The sequence below is a fragment of the Ammospiza nelsoni genome, chromosome 2 (genome assembly GCF_027579445.1).
Source record: "Ammospiza nelsoni isolate bAmmNel1 chromosome 2, bAmmNel1.pri, whole genome shotgun sequence".
NCBI classification, from domain to species: Eukaryota; Metazoa; Chordata; class Aves; order Passeriformes; family Passerellidae; genus Ammospiza; species Ammospiza nelsoni.
Genome location: NC_080634.1, coordinates 16,071,604 through 16,098,987, shown reverse-complemented (window position 1 = coordinate 16,098,987; position 27,384 = coordinate 16,071,604). Strand labels below are relative to the sequence as shown.

Sequence of the window (27,384 nt, the reverse complement as noted above, 5' to 3'; positions counted from 1 at the left end):
AGCTGATCTTCCCTTGTCCTGATGACCCCTGCCTGGCTCAGTATCAGCACTTAAGTGGAGCACAGTGGTGCTACCTGCTTGGAGAGCCATGCAGGGAGCACTGCTCTGCTCTCATGTTGGAGGCAACCAGACTTCTGCACTCAACTGGGTTAAGAAGTTCTCCTGATGCAAGGCCAAAAGATCAGAAATCTTAATTTTTAAAAAGAGAAGGACTCAGTCTGTGCTTTGGCAGGTGATAACAGTTGTCTGCCTATTACTGGGGTGGGCATGGCAGTCATGGAGTCACAGAAGGATGATTTTAAGAAACCTTACAGACCATCCCATTCCAACCCCTTTGCCATGGGCAGGGACACCTTCCACTTAGACCTGGTTGCTCCAAGCCCCATCCAACCTGGCCTTGAACACTTCCAGGAATGGGGCAGCCACAGCTTCTCTGCACAATCTATGTCAAGAGCCTCATCACCCTCACAGGGAAGAATTTCGTCCCAATGTGCCATCTAACCCTGCCCTCCGGCAGTGTGAAACCATTCCCCCTTGTCCTGTCTCCCCAGGTCCCTGTCCAAAGTCCCTCTCCAGCTCTCTTGCAGCTCCTTTAGGGACTGGCAGGAGGTCTAAGGTCTCCCTGGAACTTCTCTCCAGGCTGAATACCCCCAGTTCTCCCAGCCTGTCTCCAGAGCAGAGGGGCTCCAGCCCTCAGAGCATCTCTGTGGCCTCCTCTGGATTTGCTCCAGCAGCTCCACGTCCTTCTGATGTTGGACCCCAGAGCTGGAGGCAGCTCTGCAGGTGGGATCTCACCTGAGTGGAGCAGAGGGGCAAAATCCCCACTCACCTGCTGCCCATGCTGTGGGATCAGCCCAGGACACAGGGGGCTTTTGGACTGCCAGTACATGTTGTTTTAAGCAAGAAAAGTGGAGAATAAAATAACTGAACTCTTCAAGAGCAGGAGGGGTAGAATTATCTGCTGGGGTAAATGCTCTCTTGAGCCCAGCACCAATAAGGAAACCTGCCCTGAACAGTTTGAAACTTGCCTTGGTTTTTATGCTTAAGTAATAGTTGAAGGAGAGAAAGGAAATATATCTCTGGAGCTGTTCCTGAGGAAGATGATTGTACTTGTATATAAACCAGCAGACTGCCAAGCCAGCCTGTGATGAATATTCAGCTGGGGGGAAACTGGTGCTCCCGGGGTTTCATCCTCCCCAGCAGCCACATTCCACTGAGAGTCTTTGAGAATTTATTGCTCATTTTAATCACTGCTAGAGAATGAATAGACAGAACTATTATGGGATGGACATATCCCATAGATTTTATTTACATATCCTTGTGACAGAATAACAAGGAGTTTTCATATGTATTTTTAATTTATTTTGATTTCCTTTATTCTTTAAAAAAAAAAAACAAACAAAAAAAACAAACCAGAACTCTGCGTGTGCTTTTCCTGAGCTTAGACCACACTTGCCTAGTGTTGAGGACTCCTCAGTTGGTTTCCAGTGCTAAACAGTCTGAAGAACTGAAGAAACTAAAATAAGCACTTCTGTATCTATGACTAAAAGGGAGGAAAAACACTTGAAAATGGTGTCTTTCCTCTGTCCCTAGAGGGATAGCAGTGCCTGGACTGAGCTTGGCTCTTGCAAGTCTGTCTTTGCCATTCAGATCCTCTTTGCACCCTATCAGACCAATCTGGTGACCTCCCCTGTCTTCATCAGAGTCTGATGAAGGATTTTTAAGGACTATTTCAGCTAGGAAGAGCATAGAGTTGCCCTTTCCCTTCTGGAAGCAGCAGTGTGAGACCTCCTGACCAGAAGCTGGTGCTCACTTAATCCTAGTCATCCCCTTTGATAGGCCTTTCCAAGAAAACAAGCCTCCAGCTGTGACTCATGTGCTTCTTTTTCCATCCTGAACATCCTCAGGTTGCTGGTTTAAGCACATTTCATGAGAAAAATGTCTCTCTTGGTTATTTAAAAGCTGGCTGTTGGTTAATCTGGCCACAACCTTCTATGTGGAGTTTGGAGCAGTGAAAGCTCATTTTAACCTCTCTTAAACCCACAAGAATTACCTCAAGATTTGTTTGGCCCGTCCTATGGAAGAACCCCTCTCCAGACCTCCACAAAGCTATCACAGCTTAGCACATGTCCCTGACATCATCTGGGCTGATCAGTTTAAATCCTGTTTTCCTTTAGTATTTCAAATTCTTTTTCCTATAAAGTGAAAGACACTGTCACTCTTTGTAGGTTTTATGCCAAGGTTTGGTTCTGCTGGTGCTGTGCTCATGAGCCTCTTCCCTTGGAGTGTTTTCTCATAAATGCAGCCATGCTTGGGAGGGATGCTGGAGGGATAATGGATAATGAAGCTGATGAACATGGAGGTACTCCAAGGGCTGGATCACCTCTGCTCTGGAGACAGGCTGAGAGCTAGGGGTGCATACCCAGAGAAGGGCAGGCTCCAGGGAGACTTTAGAGCCCCTGCCAGGGCCTAAAGGGCCCCAAGAGAGTTGGAGAGTGACTGAATAAGGGTGTGGAGGGATAGGACAAAGTGGAATGGTTTCTCCTGGAAGACAGAGGGCAGGATTAGATAGGATATTGGGAAGAAATTCTTCTCTGTGAGGATGGTGAGGCCCTGACACAGATTGCCTATAGAAGCTGCGGCTGTTCCATGCCTGGAAGTGTTCAAGGCCACATTGGATGGGGCTTGGAGCAGCCAAGTCTAGTGAAGGTATCCCTGCCCATGGCAGTGGAGTGGAATGAGATGAACTTTAAGGTTTCTTCCTTCATGATTTTATGAAAACCTCTCAGAGCTGCCACAGTGACCACATACTGGCTACAAAAGCAGCCATCAGGACCAGAGAGGACAGCCATGGCAGCATTTCCTTTGCCAGGAAGGAATACAGAGAGCCCCAGAGGAAAGATCAGTCTGTCCCTACTAAGGACAGAGGTTTATTTAGCACAGGGGAATGTGGTTTTGAACTCCTGCCTGAGTGCTGACTTTAAGAGGAGAGCACAGACAATGCAGCAGTTGACACCTGGCAGGTTTATTTCATGGTAATACCTCCTCAGTGCACTAATTGACACAGTTTTAATTACCTTCATCCTCCACTTGTGGTAAGTTCTTAGCCTCAGGTTTATAGCATGCAAGTTTAAATTCCAAACCCATAAAACAAACACTGAGGTACACAATGTCAGAGGAACTTTGCAGCCAGGAACAAACTTGGTCCCCTTGTGCCTCAGTTCCTGCTCTTGTGGTCTGGTGACAAGGGAATGCCCCTTATCTGGGAGTGCCCTGCCCCAGCTGATCTGTGCTGCTTGGAAAGATGATGCTCACAAGGCATCACAGAAGGGGTTGGGTTGGAAGTGATCCTTAAACTCACCCAGTTCCAACCCCTCCCATGGGCAGAGACACCTTCTACTAGACCAGGTTGCTCCAAACCCCATCCAATCTGGCTTTGAACACTTCCAGGGATGAGGCAGCCACTGCTGTGATGGCCTCTCCTACCATAATTCACTGAACAAGGCCTCTGCCCAGGAATTTTAAATCCCTGAGATCTAGCTGCAGATCCCTCATTATCTAGTAGCCCACTGCCACAAATGTACTGATTCCTGGCATTTTTACTGGAACCATGATGGCAAATGGGACATGGAGGCTGAAGGCATGAGATCCCACCATGGAAATGGGTGCCTTCTACCTTAGATTGGTGCACATGAACACCTGGATCCCCGGCCATAGCTGAACTCTGATTCTCAGCCCAGTCTGATCGACAGACAGTTTCAGAAAATACAGTAAAAACAGGCTCTGGATTTTACTGCATCCAGGGGTTACAGAGCAGCATTACTGGTCCTGGGCAGGTCACTCCTGAGTGAGAAATGGTAACTTGGAAGAGGTGGGCACAGCCACAGTTAAAATACTACAGAAGTGGATGCTTTTCCTTATGCATTAAATTGTTAATTTTTACAGACTTCTTTTGGAAAAGGATGGAGCTGTAGGGGTGCTAAGGTGGCCTTCCATTGCTTGCACCCTAAAATCATATAATCATACAATGATTTGGGTTGGAAAAGAGCTTTCAGATCATCAAATCCAGCTGCTCACCCAGCACTACCAAGGCCACCACTAACCCATGTCCCCACATGCCACATTCACACGACATCTTTGAAGTTGTTCTTGTAGTGGGAAAGGAAACCCAAACTGGCCAGAATCTCAGGCTCACCTTTGCCTCTGATGCTCTCAGAAGGTTCATGACCTCCCCTTCACGGGCGTAATCCAGGGGTGTGTGTCCCATTTCATTCTTCTGCAGAGGGTTGGCACCTGACAGCACAAGAAATGAGTAAGATCAGGAGCTCAGAGTTCAGTCTTGGGAAAGAAGGAGCAGGAAGCACATCCCTCTGTGTCCCCTCCTAACCTTTGCTCTGGAGGGTGTCTGGATCAGAAAGACAGAATGTACAAGCAGCAGTTACAAGCATGGATCTCCAGGGAGGAAGAAAAGGGATTGTCACTGCTAACAGCTGGCCTGTCAGTGAAGAGCTGCTGTGCAGGGATGAGAGCACATGGTCACCAGAAGGAAATACAGTCTCACAAAAGCACCCACTCTCAGTCCTGTGGGAGCCACATGGGACCATTACAGCTTCAATTGGATATGCTGCCTGTGCCAGCTGCAGCTGAAGCTGGAGCTGGCTGTTGCCTGTGGACCAGCTGCTCCACTGAGCCCCTGGAACATTTCTGGGGGAAAATCACACCCTTCCTTGCAGTATAATTAAAAAGACCCCAAAAACAACAAACCCCAAAGACTGAGCTAGACTGAGTTGGATGGGCACCCCACAGAAACACACACACATGGAGAGAGCTCTCCCTCCTAGATACACTGGGTTGCAGAAGAGAATTCCATGTCTAACTGGTCCAGTTGCAGTGATGGGAAGTACAGGGAGGGAAACTCAATGATATCAGGAGACAGGGGTAATGGCAATAGCCAGAGGGGCAAACAAGGTCTCAGGATTCATCTCTGACTCTCAGTATCTCAGGAGCTGTCTCTAAGGCAGAGACTTGTCACTAACACTGGTGCACTCCATGACCCCACAGCAGCTCCTAACTGCTAGAGTTTATGAGAATGAACCTTCAAATTGGTCCCAAACTCCCCAAACTGGTGCTGAAACTGACCCTCCCACTAGTCATCAAGCCTTGGAAAGCAATCTGGTGGAGGAAGACCCCATAACTGTGCTCAGCAGGTCTGGGATGACTTCTATTCCAATCCTTCCACTGCAATTCTGTGCAATGTGCTCCTGCTTGAGCAAGGGAGTCGGTCCAGATGACTCCACTGATGTCCCTTCCAGTCTGAATCATTCTATGACCCTGCTGAAAACATGGAAGTGAGACAAGTACCTTGGCAGAGGCAGACCAAGCTGCTTCTGTGCCATGAGACAGTGTAAAGCACCAGGAGTGCTCAATAAGGGCAAGCAGCAATCAGAACAGATGAATGAAGCAAGGGGAGTCTGTGGGAGCGGGGCCGCAGAGATTAGCCATTCCCAGGCTTTGGCATCAAGGAACTATATTTGCTTACAGAATGAAAAATGTGCTCCATAAACATTTGACATGGACTAATTTCTATGGCAAGCCTTGTCTTCACAAATAAAGACCATGATCAAGACAGGTGAGATTACACACTGCTGGGGCTGGCTGCTCCATAGACATTAAAGAGACAGTGCTCCCACGATCCCCCCACCCCCCCACAAAACCCACCTGGGTCTGTCAGTGACCAGTGGGGCACGTTCCTGACTTCTCCAAATGATGACATACTCGAGGCTAGGCATGCTTTCATTTCTGATGGAGGGTTTGTTTGGCTTTGCCCTGGATCTATCAATAATGGCTCTCCAATATTGGCCTAATCCCCCTGTTAATGGCTTTGACGACTTGACTAATTGCTGCAATAATTGATAGAACCCGACTCCTATAACTGGTCGATTCCAACCTCGAGTACCGGCAGCAATAAAATATTATGCTGCCATAAATAACAGTATCACTTGGCTTGCTAATAGAAGGTAAAAGTGGCCACTGGTCTGTCAGTGCCCTGGCTGACCCCACTCCGCATCCCCACCTCCTCTCCTGCCCTCTCCCACCCTGTGCCACAGGCTGCAGCAGTATCCAAGGGGACGTCAACCTTCCGCGACTTAATAGAAGGCAATTTGTCACCTCCCACTCGCTGTCTGTAGCTGGAGATGGACACCTGGGCAGCACCTCAGGCTGTATGAGCCCGTGGCCTCCTCCCACCCTCCATGCTCATATTAGAAGGCCCTGGCTGATAATATTTGATAAATAGCGTGGGGGTTCTCTCCCTGCACCCGCCCTGCATTGTGGTGCTGCAGCAGCTGCAGAAGGTCACTCATTGGGGAAATATGTTTCTGTCAGTGGGATCGAAAAAAGTTTAGTGGAGTGACAGGCCTCAATTTTTCAAATTTTATTAACTCCATCCTCTTAACAATTTGTCTTGAATTCCTTCAGATTCTGGATAACTGTCAATAGAGCTGGCGACGCAGCGGATACTGGTACTTAGGTCCCCCACTGCTGTCAGTGTAGAGATGGGGATGGCAGGAGGAGGGAGAAATGGCAGGGGGAAAAGGAGGATGCCAAAAGGCACAGGCAGAACCTGGAGAAACATCCCAGTGATGGTCCCTTGTCCTTGGCAGCCCCAAGACTCTGCTCTTGTCACTCCATCCTGTCAGAGCAGAACACTAGCAGATCTGAGCCTGCTGCTGCCAGAGCAAGGTTCACACTTCCAATAGACAGGACAGGGCACACAGTGGCACTGGAGACTCACACGGACAACCAGAGAATGACACTGCTCTGCAGAGTGGACAGATCACAGCTTGAGAAAGCCCCAGTTACTGGGACAAGGAAAGGACCCTTGAGGACCTTGTTTCACAGCCCAGCCAGATGGTGTGAAACCTCCTCCTCCTGGGCATACCCACAGGCAGTCTCTGGCTGAGTGTTTGGGTCCTGAGCCGTTCCCAGCAGTGGGTGTGGGGACAGAGAAGTGGCATGACACAGTCCCTGTCTGATGCCACTGGGCAGCAGCAGTGGCCTGTGGTGACCTGTGTTATGGAAAGACAAGATGCCAAAATGTTCAATGTCTCCCATCTTCCTTCTCTGGTGTCCAGAAGGTACGATATGGTGGAGGTGGAAACTGAGGGCTTGTGCAAATCTCTGGCACAGAAGACTACACTGCTTCAGTCACCAAAGTCAGGGAAAGCCATTCTCCCACTACAAAGCCATTCAACAAGGACAGAATCACAGAACATTTTAGGTATGAAAAGTCCTCTGACACCATTGAGTCCAACCATAGCCCCAGCACAGCCAAGGCCACCACTAACCCATGTCCCCAAGTGCCACAACTACATGGCCATCCCTTTCAGGGATGGGGACTCCACCACTGCTTTGGGCAGCCTGTGCCAGGGCTGGACAACCCTTCAAGGGAAGGAATTTTCCCCATAACCAATGTAAAACTCCCCTGGCACAACTTGAGGCCATTTCCTCTTGTCCTATCTATCACTTGTTATTTCAGAGTAGATACAAATCCCCACCTACATAATACAGCCACTGCATAAAGCCACTCTCCCCAGTATAAAACTGAGGAGAAGTTTGAATTGATTTTCCCCACTATAAAACCATTCATAGAATCACAGAATTGCTGATTGGTTTGAGTCCAAAGAGACCATAAAGACCATTTATTTCCAACCCTCCTGCCATGAATAGGGATGCCATTCTCCCCAGCATAAAGCTATTTTCTCCAGTATAAAGCTATTCTCTCCAATATAGAACCCCAGCACTGAGCTTGTCCTGAGTGGAGGGTCTGAGCACACTTGGCCCCTGGCAGGACAGGTACAGGCAAGGTCTGGGTACAGTCAACAAGGATGAACCTTGAAGGCACTTCTCTCTGCTCCTCATGGCACTGCACCCAGGAGTACCTCAAGATTTTTACCAGGCCCTGTGAGCACCCATTCTGCCTAGGTCACTGCCTTGGACCCATCCTGTGCTCCAGCACACTGAGGGGACTTGGAGAGCATCCCTTTCCCTGCAGCAGACTCTGCTGGATCCAATATCCCAAAAGTGAGTGGGAAATAAACTCTTTTTTTCTGTTGAAGGGCACTAAATCTCAGAAAGAGGAGCCTGGAAGTACCAAAGCCATGGTGGTTGCTGCTGAGGGTGCTGGAAGTGGACACAGTGAGCAGCCATCACCCTAGACCAGGATGTCCCCACGTGGAACAACTACACATCTGTTAAGTCCCTGCAGGGATGGGGACTCCACCACTGCCCTGAGAAGCCTGTGCCAGGGCTGGACAACACTTTCAGGGAAGAAATTTCCTCTAATATTCAACCTAAACTTCCCCTGGTGCAACTTGAGGCCGTTTCTTCTTGTCCTGTCACTTGTTGCCTGGGAGAACCTGGCTACAACCTCTTTTTGAGTACAGTAGAGACTGAGAAGGTCACACCTGAACCTCCATTTTTTCCCATAAGGGGCACAAAGCTAACCCCAAGATCTGAGGTGTGACCTCACCGGTGCCTGGTACAGGGATCAGTCACTGTCCTGGTCCTGCTGGCCACACTATTGGTGACACAAGCCAAGATCCCCTTGGTCTCATGGTCCACCTGGGCACACACACTGCACCTGCACCAGCTCCAGTTCCACCACATCAAGTACTGCCTAACACACAGCCCTGGGCTGGCAGCAGCCCTCACAGAGCTCCAGAGAACAAGATCTGTGCTCCCTTGGTCCTTGGCCTCACTCTCAAAACACAAGAAGCCTTTCCAACCTAAATTTGTCCAGCTAGAGGGGCAAACAAGGTCTTAGAGCAACCTGTTCTAGTGGAAAGTGTTTCTGCCCATGGCAGGGGATTGGAACTGGATGAGGTCCCTTCCAAATCATGATGTGATTCTGTGAAGGAAGGATTTAGACTTAACTAAGAATTAGAGATTTCTGGGGTAGACTTTACATGGAAAAGCAGATACCCAGACACCCAGAGACCCAGAGGTCTGAGATGCAGGTCAGATGCTGACAAGGGCAGGTAGCAACCAGCAAGGAGAGGTCCTCTTGGAGGTGGCAGCTTAACCAGTGCTCCCAAACCTTGTGAACCAGACTGAACACAAATCTTTATGTACTTGGACAGACACAATAGTCTCAGGACCAGGATGTATAAGCTGGAACAGAGGCTTAGGAGGAGACTGGTCGAAGCAGCATGTAAACTGGACTGCAGGTAAGGACTGAGCCCCACTGGTGGAGGGTGAGGTCAGCTGTTAAAGACTGGAAACAAAATGAAGGTAAGAAAGGCAATAGTATGAGCCAGCGACACAGGATTAAATGAATTAAATGCCCTGACCAAACAGGGAAAATACAGCATGAAGGTCACCCCTCTGAGACACTGAAGGGCACTGCAACACACAGAAAACTAGCTCAGGGACTGCAAGGATAAAGAGCAAAACACCAATAAATTGTTAAACTGGTGGAAACCAGAGACTGAGAGCTCTGGCAGTCAAAAAGCTTCCAAGACAAGGTGCAAGCTTTAATTCAGCCTTGGACAAACCAAAAGGCTTTCTCCAAACCTCAGCTCCTAAGTACCCCACTGCAATGGGACACGTTCTTGCCGAACTTCCTCACCAGAATATCCAGCAAAGAATCCATGGCCAAGGAGCTTTGTACTACAAGGGGAAAACATGGATCCTGCTTGAAATAAAGCAGCAGCCCACCAGCAGGTAACTGTCAGAAACATGGATATAAAGACTGAAGAAACCCATGATATTTATTAAAGTTCTTATCATAAGAAGAGTTAGGACCTTCTTCTAAAGGGAGAAACCATACCATCATTCTTCCAAACCCAGGGGGAATGAAGAAAATCCAAATGAAGTGTTTGCTCTGGCAAATTAAATGTAAAAAACCCACAGGTAAAAAAGGATTTAAAAGAAGCTCCTTCTTTAAGAAGGAAAGCTAGGACCTCTGAGCCGTAAGAGAAGCTGGAAGTCAGCCTGAGACAGTGAGTTTTCATAAGTGATAAAGATCAAGGCCAGGCTGGACAGAACTTGGAGCAACCTGATCTATTGAGAGGTGTCCTGTCCATGGTGAGGGTTTGTAACAACATGAGCCTGAAGGTCACTTCCAATCCAAAACTGCTCTCTGATTCTATGGCAAATGGGAAAGTTGAACTAGAAGAAATATGGAAATGATTAATAAATGTCTTAAATGTGTGCACCTTTCACTTTTGCTTTATTGGAGCCTGAGTGTAATTTGGTCTATGCCTACTTGACAACTGCATGTGAAAACAATCCACCTGACTCTTGTTTTGTAAGGTAAGAGAGAGGAAACTACAAAATCATACTCTTCCTATATATTCATCACCCTTTCTCCATATACCCATGTGTGCAGAGCTCCTAATATCATTCCAAACATGTTGTCACTGTCAAATTTGTCCCAGAAACACTTCAAGAGGGATCTGTTTACTCCCCTGTCCTAAGGGAAAACTATTCCTAAGTGCTTCAACACAGACAGAAATGTGCTGGCACTTTGGACTCATATTGCTCTCACCACAGTGGGATGCTGGATGCCTCGATGCTGGGATATGATTGGTTTCTAAATCCCAGTTTCATAGGATTTTAATTACTGGTCTGGCATGGCAGGGAGTGGAACTGGCTGCGGTCAGACGAAGGATCGATACGCCGGCCCAGAACATATTGAGCCTCGGCACTCGCAGATGCTATTGCACTATTTAATCATCTTTTGCAAAATTTACAGTGCAACAGAAGGAATCAATACGGAATTTATCCCATTCCCTTGTAAATATGAGCATGGAGAGGGAGAGAGATGTCAGGCACTCTGGCATGACAGCTGGTCAGGGCAGCAAACCTCCACCACAGACCACCCAGGACAGCTACCACGCCTGTGACTCACCAAAAAGGGCCCAGGCAGCCACTGGGACGTGCATTCCTGGGACAGCTGCACCCACAGAGGCTGCATTTGTATGATCTGACCTGATTGTAAGCTAAACCTTGTCCCAGCCACTCTAAAGGAAAAACAGGAGGAAGCCACACAGGTTGTGGAGAGCCTTACTCTGCACAGCGTGGTTTACAGAGTCTGTCATAGAGTTTAATGGAATTTTCTGGGTTGGAAAAGCCTTGCCAGACCATCAAATCCAACCACTCCCTCAGCACCAACCCATGTCCCCAAGTGCCACACCCACAAGGCCTTTAAATCCCTCCATGGATGGGGACTCCAACACTGCTCTGGGCAGCCTGTGCCAAGCCTGAACAACCCTTTTGGAGAAGAAATTTTCCCTATATCCAAACTAAACCTCCCCTGGCACAACTCGAGGCAGTTTCCTCTAATCCTGTTGCTTGTTACCTGGGAGAAGAGCCTGACCACCACCTGACTCCACCCTCCTTTCAGGGAGTTGTAGAGAGGGAGGAGTTCTGCCCTGAGCTCTTTTTTACTGTGGTAACTGCTGACCGCAGCAAAACCACAATGTTACTTTCTCTGGATGTGTTAAAACCAAAGCTCTCTCCTCTCTGGAAGTGGCTGCTGGGGACCTGAGAGCCTACTCTCTAGGGATATCCTTTACTCTCCCTCTGGAAGAATGGACCCTTTTAATCTGGGATGCAACAGAAAACACTCCAAGACCTATTAAGTAGTAGTTAATAAGAAATTAATTGGGTTAGAAAAAACCCAATTAATTAGAACCTGATTTTTCCAGAGAATACCATAAGCACTTTTGCTTTCTGATGGCCAAAGCCCATCCCTTGCAATGCTGGCTCCATAATCTGTTTACCCATCACTTACCCTACTCACAAGATCTGCAATTACATTGGACTGAGGAGATGAGTGCACAACATTATGAACAAATGCACTGGGCTAAATTTACTAACAAATCAAGTTCAGCAGACCAGCTTATTGCAGCTTCAGCTAAAATGTTTTCACAAATGTATGTTCATTTCTTCCTCTCTCTCTTTCACATCTAATTAGAGATGAGAGACTCCAAGATTGCTGAAGAGGACTTTTGGACAAGGGCAAGGAGTGACAGGACAAGGGGGAATGGCTTCCCATGGACAGAGGGCAGGGTTAGATCAGGTATTGGGAAGAAATTCTTCCACGTGAGGCTGGTGAGGCCCTGGCACAGGTTGCCCAGAGAAACTGTGGCTGCCCCATCCCTGGAAATGTTCAAGGCTAGGTTGGATGGGGTTGGAGCAATCTGAATTAATGGAAGGTGTCCCTGCCCATGGCAGTGGGGTGGAATGAGAAGATCTTTAAGGTCCCTTACAACCCAAACCATTTTGTGCTCATGTGATCCCCTGTGGATGTACTGCAGGAGGCATTTCCAATGCAGTAACAGCCTGGTCAGCCTGTGTGCTGACTCTAGGAGGAGCTGGGAGCAGAGGGGATGATTCCTGAAGATGGGAAATAGAAAGCAGGGCAGTCAGGGATGAGGAGAGCACAGGAGAGAATGGGGGACATATGGAGCCTGCTCAGGTTTGGCAGAAGGGCAGGTGTTGCTTTCTGCAGTGGGGATAGAGAGAGGGAAGTCCCAGGAACTGGCATGGGTCAATCTCTGAAGGAAGGAACTGCTCTGTTTTTAGGCAAGGGTTGGAAATACAAGCCCCTACCCACCTATGTGCAGCACAGAGTAGTGCACTGCCACACGACCATGCAGAAACAACGCTTCCACACATCAGCAGATGACAGTTCAGACAACCCCTTGCTGCGTGGAGACACACACACACACACACACACACACACACACACACACACACACACACACACCAAACACACCTTGGAAAAGTTCTTGGAAATTAATTTTGAGATCCTAGAAAAATGGCAGTGAGCTGCTACACACCAGGGGAACCTTGCTTCTACGCTTATTCCTGTGCCTGGTTTCTCAGGGGTATACATAAGCAAGTGCTCACAATATTCTGATTTTACATTTTGTAAGCTCCAACCTAAGACAGTTCCTGCAGCATCTTCTTCTGTGCTCTGTCTAGTGTAACTTTAATTTACTGAAAGGTTACCACAGCTATGACAACTCTTCCCAGTACAAGGCTGTGAAAAGGGAACAGTTTCTCATATTGGGAGAAGGGTCATTTACCTGCAGGGCAAATCCCTGAGCAGCAGCAGTGCTGTCCCTAGCTCTGAATCACAGAATCACAACATTGTTTGGGCTGAACAGACCTTAAAGCCCACCTCATATCAATCACCCTGCCATGGGCAGAGACACCTTCCACAAGACCTGGTTGCTCCCAGACTTACCCAACCTGGCCTGGAATAGTCCCAGGGATGGGGCAGCCACAGCTGCTCTGGGCAACCTGTGCCAGGGCCTCACCACCCTCACAGGGAAGAATTTCTTCCCAATATCCCATCTAATGCTGCCCTCTGTCAGTGGGGAGCCCTGACTTGTCCTGTGACTCCATGCACTTATAAAGAGTCCCTCTCCAGCTATTTTGGAGCCTCTTTAGGTACTGGCAGGTGCTCTAAGGTTTTCCTGGAGCCTTCTGTTCTCCAAGGTGAACAACCCCAGCTCTCCCAGCCTGTCTCTAGATCAGAGGGGCTCCAGCCCTTGAACAATCTCCATGACTCTGGACACATGAATCAGTGCCTCCCTGCATTTCAGCAACAGATTCTGGAGCAGAACTGTTTGTAGAAGGGAGGTTGATGTTGGCTATGCTCCACGGCAGGGTTACACCATTGCCGGAAAGCTGCACCTTTTAATACTGCTATATCACTTAAATACTGACATAATAAAAGCTCCCTCTAAAACAAGGGGATTTCTGTCACCAGCAAGCTGGTGACCCTGCCTGCCTTCCTCTGAGCTAAACACAAAGTCCCTGGAATCAATTGTGCCTGCAGTAGCAACTGGTGCACGGTGCGGATGCGAGCGCTCACCCACCCCTTCCCCAAACACCGACATTTACGGTGTCACCTCAGGTCAGGGGACTGTGAAATGTCACCAACAACTGCCCGAAAGGACAACAGAGCTGCCACTTCATCTCGCGGTCTGCTGGGCACACACATGCTGACCAAAGGGCTGTAAGGTCCTGGAGGGGTCAAGCGAGTCACTGAATGGGCCACAAAAGGCCAGGGATGTGGGGTGAGGGGCAAGTGCAGGGGGCTTCCCTTAAAAACAACAGGGGGGTCGGGAAGTGGCTGGAGCAGAGAGGGGCTGGGCAGTTAATGGCTTTGGCCCCAGGGCAGAACACCAGCCAGAGAAGTTAGAGTAAATAGAGAGTTAGTAAAAGCAGGTGTAGGGAGGGATCAAGGGGAGCCTGTTCCATGTCAGCAACCAGGAGCCACCCTGTGTGTGTGATGTCAATGGCAGCACAGGGGCATTACCCTCACAAAGGGCTGAACGGGGCTCGATCTCCACACCAAGACCCTTGGCCATGTATTCATCCCAGATTACACTGACCAGGAGGCAGGGATGCCCTGCTTTGGGAGGAGGGGAACGCCTCCAGTGAATGCCCTGAAATCCTCCTATCATGCACTCATCAGGAAATCCAATTCCAGCACCCAAAACTGGCTGAAAGGGCAGGGGAGGGTCTGCTGTCACCCCAGCAGCTCAGAGTCCACCTGACAGAAAGGTGAAGTTTATTACATTTAGCAAATAATCCTCATAAATCTGCACCCTAAACCATGACTGCAAAGGGTAAGTGGGTATTGTGGATGCTGATTATTAATCTGAGGAACACTGTGAACTCAACCTTGGGAGGAGCTCCAATGGGAATGTCACCACTGCCAAATGGAGATTCCCACTGGTGGCTTGCTGTCTCCAGGATCTGAGCACTGGGACATGCTCTACAAGACAAGGATTTCCGCTTGGAAATGAACTCTGAGGCTCTTGAGCAGGATCCAGAAGGATTTCTGTGGGGCTGGACTAAGAATGGAACAGTGATGAGTGAGCATCACATCTTCTGGCTAAATTCTGAATTTTTACTTTGATTTCACACAATCCTTCCATTTGTACCCAAACAAACACAGTCCCACAGATTGTTAAATGCTTTTTTTTCCTGAGATCCAAGGGAGTTCTTTCAAGCTGAGACACTTTGCTACTAACAAAGAACTCTCTGTGGGCACCAAGCAGAGAAAGGGCCATTCACAGGGATGGCAGTGGCTCCAGGACAGACACAGAAATATCTCTGGAACATAAAGAACAGTTGCCTCTGTGCAGTGAGGCCTGGATTGGAAGAGTACTTGGAGAGCTAAGCAGGGCACAACTGGAGAAATAAGGTGGACTTACTCCTTACAATGATTTATTCAGGATGGAAAAATTCTTTAGTGCCAACTTCAGTTATTCACACCCATCTTTTACCTGTACTTAGGGTAACCAAGGAGCTGCCCTAGTACTTTCAATCAACTGATAATATGTGCCATGTAAGGAGGCTTTCCAAGGCAGAAATGAGAAGCAGGTATCTTTGTAGAAAATGCTATTCCAGGTGATTCTGCCCCTCTGCCCCACTCTGGTGAGAACCCACCTGCAGTGCTGCCTCTAGCTCTGGGGTCCAACAACAGAAGGTTCTACAAATGCTGGAGTGAGTCCAGAGGAGGCCACAGAGGTGCTCTGAGGGCTGAGCCCCTCTGCTCCGGAGACAGGATGGGAGAGCTGGGAATGGCCAGTCCAAACCATTCTGTGATTCTATGATTCACACCTTGACATTTGTCAAACACTCTCCACTCTCTGTACAGACTCTCTGCACAGACCTGTTCCCAATACTGCTGTGACAAGGACTTTTCCAGCCCTTCTACCCCATTGCCACTCTCTGTAACACTCCAGAGCCCCCTGCACTCTCCCACAAAGCCCTTCCAGGTCTGGGCATTCACAACCCATTGCTCAAGCAGGTAAAGCCCGCTCCACTCTGCTCTGCTCCTCCCGTGGGCATCCCCTGACATAACTGTGGGATCCCAGAGGTCTTGTTGGGAGACCTTCTGATCGTCAGTGCCCATGGCCAAGTGACTGCAGAGCAGGTGCTGCTGGCCCATGGAACAGACATGCAGTCAGTCATATGCTCTGAGACCGTGCCAGGTTCTGTGTTCACACAATGCCCACACTGAGGGGGGCTTCTATGTCAGAAAAATGCAGTGGATCCCACTTAGGGGGGGCAGTACTTTTGTCTGAAGACTTCCCAGTCACCATGTCCACACAGTCCCACAGCTTCCTAAGCAGTTGCCTTCTTTTTTAGCTCTCTTCCCTGCAAGGAGCCCTGCCTTTGCAATAGAATTTCTTTCACTGGTTCCTTTGGTTTTGGATTAATTTATGGCCAGGAGCTGGGGCTCTGGTATCTGTAAGGCTCCCAGGGAAACTCTGACCTGGAGTTCAGTGCTACAGAATCTCACCCTTTCACTCTTATATTTCTATTTGTGAAAGATAATAAGCAGATAATACAGATGAGTATCAAGGTTCAATGTTGCCACAATTAATTTTCCTCATCCCATCTGGGGACATTTAGCCATCACAGATACTACTTTCTATTATCTTTTTAGCTGCTTTCTTAAAGAATGAGCCTTATGAGACCACATCATGCCATTACATACTTGTGTGCTTTCTAGAATTAACTTCTGAGATGTCCACATCACAAAGACTACAACATTTCTCAAATATTTGCAAAAATCAGCATCTGGCCAACCAGACCCTAGTGAGCCTGTCTTTGTAGGGCCAGGCTGTGACAGGTGACCACTTTATGTTCCACTTGGCTGCTGGCAGCATACACCTGAGGCAGGGACAGCATTGCTGTGGCTGGCTCATCTCCAAGTGACCTTGGGGACATCACAGGAGGAGATCTGTTGAAATTGCTGGAGGAGAAGGAATGCTGGGGACAAAGGACATCACATCTGGATGAAAGCAGAACTATAGACCAGCTTGGTGGTCTGGCACACAGTGCATGTGCAGGTACACACTAAGCAGATGCCAGCTCTGGAGAACAGCACAAGAGTCACAAATATCATCCCAGAATGAACAGCAGGAGGGTACATATAAAAACCCTTGCCAGGGCAGCACATTCCTGTTCTGTTCGCTAAATGCTTCTTCTCATTCTATTCCACTAGTGCTGAAAAGCTTTTTCCCCATGAAGACAGCTGAGCACTGAGCAGGTTGCCCAGGTGAGTATACAAGAGAAGACAGTGAAGCAGGCTCTGTGAGGAGAAGGGCTCTGTGATTTAACCAGGAGGATCAGTAACTGCATAATTCCGACCAATTCTCACAAGAGCTGCACTGTCCCGGTCCAACAGTACTTGAGTGTCCCCCATTTCATCTGGGTACCAGCACCTATTCTGTGCCCTGGCTACAGAGCAGATCCATTCCTGGTGTAGTGGGGACCCTTCCATTCCACAAAGGGACATGAGGGATATGACAGAAGGCCTGAGTGAATACTGCAGGTGGGAAATGAAAAAATACTAAGCAGAAACCAGTGGGCGCATGTGGGGTACCCAGTCCAGCTCTGGGGCTCCCAGCATTAGAAGAGTGTGGAGCTGCTGGAGTGAGGACAGAGGAGGTCACAGAAACTCTCCAAGGGCTCTCCAAGGAGACAGCTGAGAGAGTGGGAGGTGTTCAGCCTGGAGAAGGGAAGGCTCCAGGGAGACCTTAGAGCACCTGCCAGTGTCTAAAGAGGCTCAAACAGAGCTGGAGAGTACTCCAAGAGCCTGGAGTGACAGGACATGGGGGAGTGGCTTCCCATTGACAGAGGGCAGGGTTAGATGGGATATTGGGAAGAAATTCTGCCCTCTGAGGGTGACAAGGCCCTGGCACAGGTTGCCTACAGAGGTTGTGACTGCCCCATGCCTGGAAGTGTTCCAGGCCAGGTTGGATGCAGCACAGAGCAACCAGGTCTAGTGAAAGGTGTCCCTGCCCATGGCAGAGAGTTAGAAATGGATGATTTTTGAGGTTCCTTCCAGCCCAAACCATTCCAGGATTCTATGATTCCCCGGATGTTTAGCTGCAGGAGGAAAGGGAAAACTCAATGACTAAGGTGAGAAGAGCCACCGAAAGCACATGGAGAAAAAACACTGGAAATGAACGGGAACACAGAAACTAAAAAGTAAAGAGATGAAAGCAAACAGCAAATCACACCAAATTGTGACAGTGACAGAGTGTGACCTGTGTCTGAACCTGACAGTTTTGTAGGATGGGCTGACTCAGAAGTGCTCCTGGCCCATGAGCTGGGTGGAACTACAAAACTCACCTGCATCCAGCAGCAGTTGGACTGTCAGGTAGTCGTCAGCCAGAACGGCGTAGTGCAGAGCTGTGCAGCCCTTGAAGTTGGCTCGGACGTTGAGACGGTTGTTGAAGTCATCCTCCCGGGTGACAAGGACTGCAGGGGACAGAGAGTGAAAGCTCAGCTCACTGAGAGAATTACAGAACTGCTCATCTGGATGTGCAGCAGCAGCATGGACCCACCACCCCTCACCAGGCAGGAAGCTTCTTAAGGGCTTTGTGACCTCTTCTGGGACCACCAGGACCCCAGTGGGTGTTTCTGGTGGGCATTGCCCCCACTCCACTGAGCAGCAGTAAAGATAAGGACAACATGGTTTCCATGTATCCCAGTGACTGCCTACACAGTGCCCAGGCAGGGGAGGAGGTGGGTGGAGAGCACCTGAGCAAAGACCTCAGCCTTTTCCCAGCCATTTATTGTAGGGTAACTTGGAAGAGACCTTAAAGCTCATCTGGTTCTATCCCCCTGCCATGGGCAGGGACACCTTCCACAAGACCAGGCTGCTCCAAGCTGTGTTCAGCCTGGTCTTGAACACTTCCAGGGATGGGGCAGTCACAGCTTCTCTGGGCAACCTGTGCCAGGGCCTTGCCACCCTCAGAGGGCAGAATTTCTTACCAATATCTAATCTAAATAATGTTTTTAGCAAACAGAAGGGAAGCTGTGACAGGAATGAATGCTGCTCCACTATGGCTTGATCTTTAAGCAAATTCCTGATTTTGGGAGTCTCCAGCACATAAGTCCACGTGGCTCAGCAGGGCATGGCTCTAAAGGAAGGGTCTGCAGCACCCCTGATCTCCTGTAGCTGGTTTAAGGATTAGGCTTTAGAAAACCTGGATTTTAAACTCTTTGCTTTAGTCATCAGCAAAAAAATAAGAGAGAGTGACTTGTTACAGGGGCAGATTGTGACAGGACAAGTAGGAATGTCTTCAAACTCACAGTGGGCAGCGTAAGATTGAATATTGGGAAGAAATTCTTCCCTGTGAGGGTGGTGAGACAATGGCCCTGGTTGCCCAGAGGAAGCCCCATAAATACCCTGTCCCACCATGGAGCATGAGTGATGGTGGAATTGGTGTATGCTGTCTCCATTCAAATGAACACCACCCACTGGTGGGCCAAATTCTGCTCCTGGAGGTGTGTCCAACTCTTTGGTGAAAGGGTCTGTACCCAAAACTCATCAGAGCCAGATCCAGGGGCTGGGAGAGCTCCCAAGTGCTCTGACCACCTCATACTGTACTATGGCAAAACAAGCAGAGCTGGAAAACCGACAGGCTGCAGGGACTTCTTCACAGTCCCTCCTAAGAGCCATCAAAAGATTTCTAGGAGATTTGAAAAGTTCTGAAGAGAGAAACACTGTGATGAATACCTGATGCTGTCCGAGCCCAGCATCTCCACTAATGAACCACAGTCCCTCCAGGAAGATCAATTAATGCCCTGGCTCCTTTCCTTCCCTGGGTCCTTTCTCCAAGCACACAGGGTGAGTATGTATATTTATTTGTCGTCATTTCCTACCCAGGGAGGAGCAGGATAATGAACTGCGTGCGTCAGGGAAGATGAATCTGAGATACTAGGGAGCAGCGCAGTAAAGAGATTAAAGTGTTATTATTGTTGGTTTTTTTCCCCCATGGTCCGTTGTGACAGCTCGGCCGTCATCTGTAAAAAATGTCTCTGAGAAAGATAATCATCGGAAACTCAATAAAGCGTCAGGGGAAGCCTCGTCCACCATCCATCACTGGGTGCCTGGAAATTTTCAGCCCTCTGTCTCCCTTCCTGCCATCCATATAAATGTCTGTAATATATTTTGTGCAGTGGTTGTGGAGCACACCCTCTCGATTTGGATGTTTTTATGAAAAAATATTTATACACGAAATATGTAAATGTCTAAAAAAAAAGGAAAAAACAAAGGCAGTTTCTCTCTCTCTTTTTAAAAACGCAACTGAATTTATTCTTTTTAATAAAACACGTCAACCAAAGAATTAATGCAACTTCTCATGGAGTGGCCTTATCTTTTCTTCACCCCAAAATATATAACATTAGAGAGGGATGAATGCAGACAAAAACAATTAACTTTCTTGGTTGATACACTTTATCTTAAATAAAGTCTATGTACATGCATTATGTATTGGCATTCTATTGCTCATTTTTTAATGCAGTTTCATACATTTTACATTCCCTGCTATAGGGATATGATCTATGTACACTCTCTCTACCAGCAAGAAGTAGGTCTGCTGCATGGGTGGGTCACAGTGAGGGATGAGAGCAGGGAGCTTTTAAAAATACAGAATAATGCCCTGTCAAAGCTGTCGCCTCACTGCTCCATCTTCTTAACTCAACCTGTGCTTTATGAAAGGTTCAAATATTACACCTTCATTAGGCTTTCACAGAACTGAGCACCAAGCCAAAAGCACAGACAGGCCCGTGGATAATGTCCCTGTGCTTCAGCAGCACCCATGGTGTGGCTGCCTGACCAGGGAAGTGACCCTGTGCTGGGTGCTCTGAGGCCACACCTGGGCTCAGCTCTGGACCCCTCACTCCAAGAAGGACATTGAGGGGCTGGAGCATGTCCAGAGAAGGGCAATGGAGCTGTGGAATGGTGTGGAGCACAAGTCTGGTGAGGAGTGGCTGAGGAAGCTGGGGGCTCAGCCTGGAGAAAAGGAGGCTCAGGAGGGACTTTCTCACTCTCCTCAACTCCCTGACAGGAGAGTTGAGCCAGGTGGGGGTCAGGCTCTGCTCCTAAGGAACAAGGGACAGGACAAGAGGAAATGTCCTCAAGCTGTGCCAGGGGAGATTCAGGATGGGTACAGGGAAAAATTTCTTCATGGAAAGAGTTGTTAAGCTCTGGCACCATCTGCCCATCCGTGGAGGGCTTTAAAAGTCATGTGGATGTGGCACTTGGAGACACAGTGGTGGCCTCAGCAGTGCTGGGAGAATGGTTGGACTCTATGGTCTGGAAGGGCTTTTCCAACTGAAATAATTCCATTATTCTATTCTATGACTCTATGCAAACCATGCAGTGCAGACTGAGGCTCTGGACAAACTGTGTGACTTCCTCCCATTTTCCTCCCAGAGCAGCAGGAACAAGGTTTAACTTCCAAACAAGTCAGAGCACACAAAAGCAGCCACTGTGGGTGCAGGTGCACCTGGGAGTGCAAGTCCCAGTGGCTGGCTGACTCTGGCAGGGCAAGGGGGATGTCTGGGAAAAATCCCATAGTCTGCCAGCTCAGAGGTGAGGTTGGCAGGTCAGCACAGTGCCTGGATAGAGAAAAGGCTTCTGGGATGGGGAAGGAAAGACAGGGATACTTTAGGAGGGTTAAGTCCTACTATCATTCCTGCCAGCATGAGGAACAGAAGAATCTCTGAACATGCAGCTGGCTGCTCCAAAGCACAGCTGGCCACCTAGAATCCAGACATATCCTGATAATCATAAAACCAAGAAAATTTTACCACCATTTATTGTCATGAAAAGTGGAAACTGTCTGGGAAATTTATATAGATCTGAATTAACAAAGCAGGTGTCTGAGAAACCTGGCCTAGTGGAAGGTATCCATGCCATAGCAGGGGGGTGGACTGGATGGGCTTTAAGGGTCCCTTCCCACCCAAACCATCCCATGATTCTATGATTCTGAGTCTGCATCAACCAGTGATGAGGATAATGAAGGGGTGAGCATGGAAACTGAGATCTGCCAAGAATATCCATAATGAGATGACATGACTCTGCAGAAAATGACCTTGTTTCCATGGAAAGTCATCTAGGGCTGAGAGCTGATACTGATGCCTGCCCAAACCTAACAGCAGTCACTGCAACCACTTGCATCATTCAGCTTTATTTCAATTGGCCAAGTTTGTCTGCATTTCACAGCTCCTGATAAGATCTGGATTAAGGCTGCTGGTGGAATACACTGCCCTGAACCCTTCCCCAAGATGTGGCTGCATGTGAGTCAATGGAATGACATTCCTATGTATGACTTTGTATTTTGCTCTGGATATATAAAACCAGTTTATCTCTGGTAAATTGAAGTATTGCTTCCATATAATATCTATATAATGTTTCTTTCCTCTTCAGACATACATTCACCCAAGTACCATCAATTACTTTGCATTTAAAAGTAAGAAGATGAAACAAGCTCTAAAGAAACCCCATGAGGTCAGATCAGGAACCAAAATTTTGGGAGCTGAAAAGCAAATGTCAGTAGCTACACACAAGCCATCTTACCTTCCAAGGAATGGAGGCCTTTCTCTTTGGCAATCTCATACACATTGCTGAAATCATCCCCAAGGTTTGGATCAGCATTAGCTGTGAGCAGAGCCTTTACCACACTGTCACAAAACAGAAGGAAAGTAAGGTAGAAGTAGTAGATGAAGAATTGAAGTCCTTCAGAGACTGAGAAGTGCTCAGAAAGCCCTCTTCAAATATTCCTGGGAATGTTAACATTCCAGGGAAGTTAACCCACAACCATAACTGAACATTTCATCAAATGGAGCTCCACCAGCATAGGCTAAAATGAATTATATGGGGAGGGACTGGAGGAAGGGGTGACACTTTAGAGACATGCAATCCTTCTGAGGTGACATGCACAGAACATGCTTCTAGCACAAGAAATATTCCTAGACACAGACCTTGGCTCCAAGGCCACCCCTGTCCCTGCCAAAAGGAAGATTACTGTAACAATCTGCAGACTACGGGAAGCAAAACTGCACTGCTTTTGGGAGGCAACTGTACAGCACCTGCATCTCTGGTACTAAAGGTGCCATCCTGCCACAGGAAGTGCAAACAACTCCCACCGCAAGCTGTTCAGAGGAGGCTCTGAAGATAATCAGAGGGCTGGAGCACCTCTGCTCAAGAAGACAGGCTGAGAGAAGACAGGTGTTCAGCCTGGAGAAGAGAAGGCTCCAGGGAGACTTTAGAGCCCCTTAGGGCCTACAGTGGCTCCAAAAGTCCTGGAGAGAGACTTTGGACAAGGGTTTGGAGCGACAGGACAATGGGAATGGCTTCCCACTGACAGAGGATAGACTGGATAGCAGGAAGAAATTCTTACCTGTGAGGGTGGTGATGCCCTGGCACAGGTTGCCCAGAGAAGTCGTGGCTGCCCCATCCCTGGGAGTGTTCCAGGGCAGACTGAGGCTTGGAGCAAACTGATCTAGTGGTAGGTGTCCCTGACAATGGCAGGGGATGGAATGACATGGCTTAAAGATCCACTCAGCCCAAACAATCCTGTTTCTATGACTTGAACTTCACAGCCCTTTTAGACACTGGAAGGGGCCCTAAGGTGTCCCTGAAACCTTCCCTTCTCCAGGCTGAACAACCTCAGCTCTCCCAGTCTGTCTCCAGAGGTGCTCCAGACCTTGGAGCACCTCCTTGGTGTATCCAAGCAGCTTCACTGCACTCCACATTGTCGCTCCAGCAGCTTCCCACACTTCTGAGGTAGGACCCCAGAGCCAGATGCAGCTCTGCAGGTGGGGTCTCATCAGAATGGAGCAGAAGGTCAGAAGCTTTTCCCTTGCCCTGCTGCCCATGGAGCTGGGGATCAGTCCAGGACATGCTGGATTTTGAGCTGCCAGCAAATGCTGCGCGTTATGAACATGCTGCAGTGGGACATGGGATGCACTGCCCAGGCATTTTGGTGTGGAAGTCCTCACTCTCTGCTTCTGAATCCAAACAATTATCAGGTAAGAATTAAATTTCTCACTCCTTCTGAAAGCAGCTTAAAGCCAGTTAATTCTTAATTTTTTTTTTCAGCATGCAGGCTTCCCCTGACAACTAGACAGTAACTCATTTGTTAGCATTCATCACCAGTGACATGGCTCACAGGCTGACAGTGATGTGTGCCACAGCCTGACATGTACCTGCAGGCTGTGGCTTGTCAAGTCACATGTGGAATTCAACTTAAGCTCCTCTTCCATTTACCCTATAAATGCATTAGCAGAATCAAGGGTGGTTATCTTATTATTTCAGCATGGTATAGCAGAGGCCAGCTCTTTACTAGCACTGGTGTGCTCCTCACCATGTATAAAGTCACTTCTAGTGAGCACAGCACCAAGACTGGGGCAGGAGATAGAATCATGGAACTTTTTAGGTTGGAAAAGCCCTCTAAAACCATTGAGTCCAACTGTTCCCCCAGCACTGTCACTCACTGATACCTGGGAAATGTAATAGATCTTTCCAACAATGTTAAAGTGAATATAAAAGCATATCTTTACATATAAAGTGAATATAAAAGCAAATCTTTACTTGAAAGCTTTCAGGTACAAAATGTGGTGAAAACTGCATGTGGTATATTAATTCTACAATTTTTATAAGGTTAGTTGATTAGTGTGCTTATCATATACTGTCCAATTAAAAGGTTAATTGGTTAGGGAATAATTGCTGGGGTCTTGTTCCACTGGAAGCAGTTCAGAGGTTTCTTTTGCCCCATTTCTGTTATGTCTGGTCCTGATTCTGATTGGAAAAGAGAATGTCTTTGTAGCTGGTTCTTTTCTTGGAATAAGACTAAACAGTACTTAGGAATATGTTTATAAGGCTAGCTTATCATTCCTAAATGTAGGAAGGAAAGATAGGAAAAATACTAGAAGCTACAGCTATGCTTTAGCAATCTACAAAGCTACAAATATATAAAATATATAAAAAGCTAAAAATCTTAGGTATCACTCCCCCCTAAACTACATCCCTATGTCAAACATCCAAATGTTTTTAAAGCTTTCAAGAATGGTAACTCCACCACTCCCCAGGGCAGACTGTACCAGAGCTGGACAACCCTTTTGGGGAAGAAATTTTCCCAATATCCAACCTAAACTTCCCTTGGTGCAACTTGAGGCTGTTTCCCTTGTCCTGTCACTTGTTACCTGGGAGAACAGACTGACCCCCACCTGGCTCCACTCTCCTTTCAGGCAATCCTGGTGAGCATACAGAGCTCATTTACTTCTGTACTCCATTAATATCCATACTTCATTTATTTCCATATTTAGATAATATAGTTTGTTCTATAATATTTAGGTTGAGAGGTTCTGGCTCTCATTCTGCAAACAGCAATTTCCAATTATGACCCTTCCCCTTTTCAGTCATCAGAAGCTGCAATGCACAAGTTCTTGAGTGGATTGAATTGTACAGCCATGATCATACCTGATAGCTTAGAACAGGCACTAAGGATGGGCATCATGAAAACCTGGAATGCTTTGGGTTAGACAGGGACCTTAAAGCTCATCTAATTTCAGCCCCCTGCCATGGGCAGGGACACCTTTCACTAGACCAGATTGCTCCAAGCTCCGTCCAATTAAGCCACACTTCCAGGCATGGGGCAGTCACAGCTTCTCTGGGCAACCTGTGCCAGGGCCTTACCACACTCACAAGGAAGAATTTCTTCCCAATATCTCATCTAACCCTGCCCTCTGGCAGTGTGAAGCCACTCCCCCTTGTCCTGTCACTCCAGACACTTGTCCAAAGTCCCTCTAGAGGTCTCTTGGAGTCTCTTTAGACACTGGCAGGGGCTTAAGGTCTCACTGGAGCCTTCTCTTCTGAACAGCCCCACCTCTCTCAGCCTCTCTCCAGTCCCTGGAGCATCTCCATGGCCTCCTGTGTACTTGTTCCAACAGGTTGACATCTTTCTTGATGGTGGATCACTTCATCTAGTTTCAGACATCAGCAGTGGAAGCCACAAAGCCCAGAGCACCCTTGCATCACAGATGTGCTCACTCTCTACCACACAAATCTCTTCAATGAGCCTGAGTTTTCTCCCAGTTCACCAAGTAGTTTTGATTTTTGTTTGAAGGATCAGCAGGGGAGATAACCCACAATCTTCAGTACAGTTCCAGTGAGACAACCTCACTATGTCATCCTCAGGCCTCCATGGTAGTGCACTCCCTGGCCACACTATGATCTGAGAACAGAACTGTGATGCCAGGGAAAAGACACTGATCCAAATATCTGCTCCATGTTCAGAAGAGACATGTCTACACTGTCTTGCTACACTGCTCCTTAAGGCCCTATCAGTGAGCACATCCCATGTAGGAGTGCCACAACAAGCCTACAGATCCTTCTGGACTACCTTAGGAGCATGGAAAAGGCACAGGGCACAAAATGTATCCTGAAATTCCTTCAGCAGCTCTAGGAAGGGCTGCTCAGCATGCCTAGCTCCACTACCACCTCTGCTTCTGAACCTGGACCTATACCACTGCCCTCTATGGCTGCAGCAAAATGCAAAGCAAGGAAGGTCTGGCTGCAAGAAAAGCCCTGTGAGGCCAAGTGCGTGGCCTGGGACACCCAGAACAGATGTGGCCACAGGCCACCCACCCAGGCTCTCCCACCTTTGGTCACTAGGTAGGACAGACCCACCCTTAGTATCTGTGTGGCACTGAGCCATCTGTCAAAGACTGTGGAACAGAGGGAGATGCACCACATCCAGTCTTTCTAGTTGGGAAAGCTCCAGCACAGGTCACTGATCTGTGCAAAGTTGTCCTGGAAGATCCAGTGCTGGATTCCTCTGGAAACATCCTGCATCTCCAGTACTTGGTGTGACTGTGGTCAACCCAGTCATCAAGAGAACTGCATCAAAGACCTTGAAGAAGATGCCCCCATGAAAGCAGGAGGTGCAGGATGGAAAATGGTGGGGCAGGTTATGTCCTGCTGTTTTTATGGGACCTGTATTGACAACCTCTGGGCTACTAGAGATGGACATCTACCTACTGAACATCATAGAATCATGGCTTTTAAATCCCTGGAGGGATAGGGACTTGACCACTGCCCTGGGCAGCCACTGCCTTGGCAGTGACAGGGCTGGACAACTCCTTCAGGCAAGAAATTACATGCTTCAATGAAGCCTTTGTTGATCTTGCCCTAGCAGCTGGCTTGCTGTGATTCTTGCAATCAGGGTTTCCAGCATCCCACCAGGCAGCTAAGCCTCACAGATCACTCAAGTCTTTGGAAGTACAGGTTCTGATATGGCCAAACCACCCTTCTTGGATTCCATTCTCATGGCTATTACCACCAAAGAGATCCTTCAACTTCAATTTTAGCTCACAGGCTGTGATATACCTTCAGGTCCCTGACTGTGCCTCATTTTAAAGGAAATGATCCCTTGTCCCAGTGTAGGACTTTAATCCACAACATTGTGGCCCCTGAGCTACAGGTACTGAATGAATCATATGGTAAAATAGGATTTGTCATTTTGTGCATAACTCCATCCATCT

At 48.1% G+C, this 27,384-nt stretch overlaps 1 protein-coding gene across 1 annotated transcript in view; it reads right to left on the bottom strand.

Annotated features, from left to right (window-relative positions):
- Nucleotides 1-27,384, bottom strand: part of CLPB (ClpB family mitochondrial disaggregase) — a 73,313-nt gene that overhangs the window by 23,471 nt on the left and 22,458 nt on the right. Inside the window, exons 4-6 of the mRNA XM_059465847.1 lie at nt 22,418-22,521; nt 18,178-18,306; nt 4,196-4,293 (exon numbers count right to left, since the gene is read on the bottom strand). Coding sequence (XP_059321830.1) covers nt 4,196-4,293; nt 18,178-18,306; nt 22,418-22,521 — 331 coding nt within the window. The remainder of the gene's footprint in view (nt 1-4,195; nt 4,294-18,177; nt 18,307-22,417; nt 22,522-27,384) is intronic.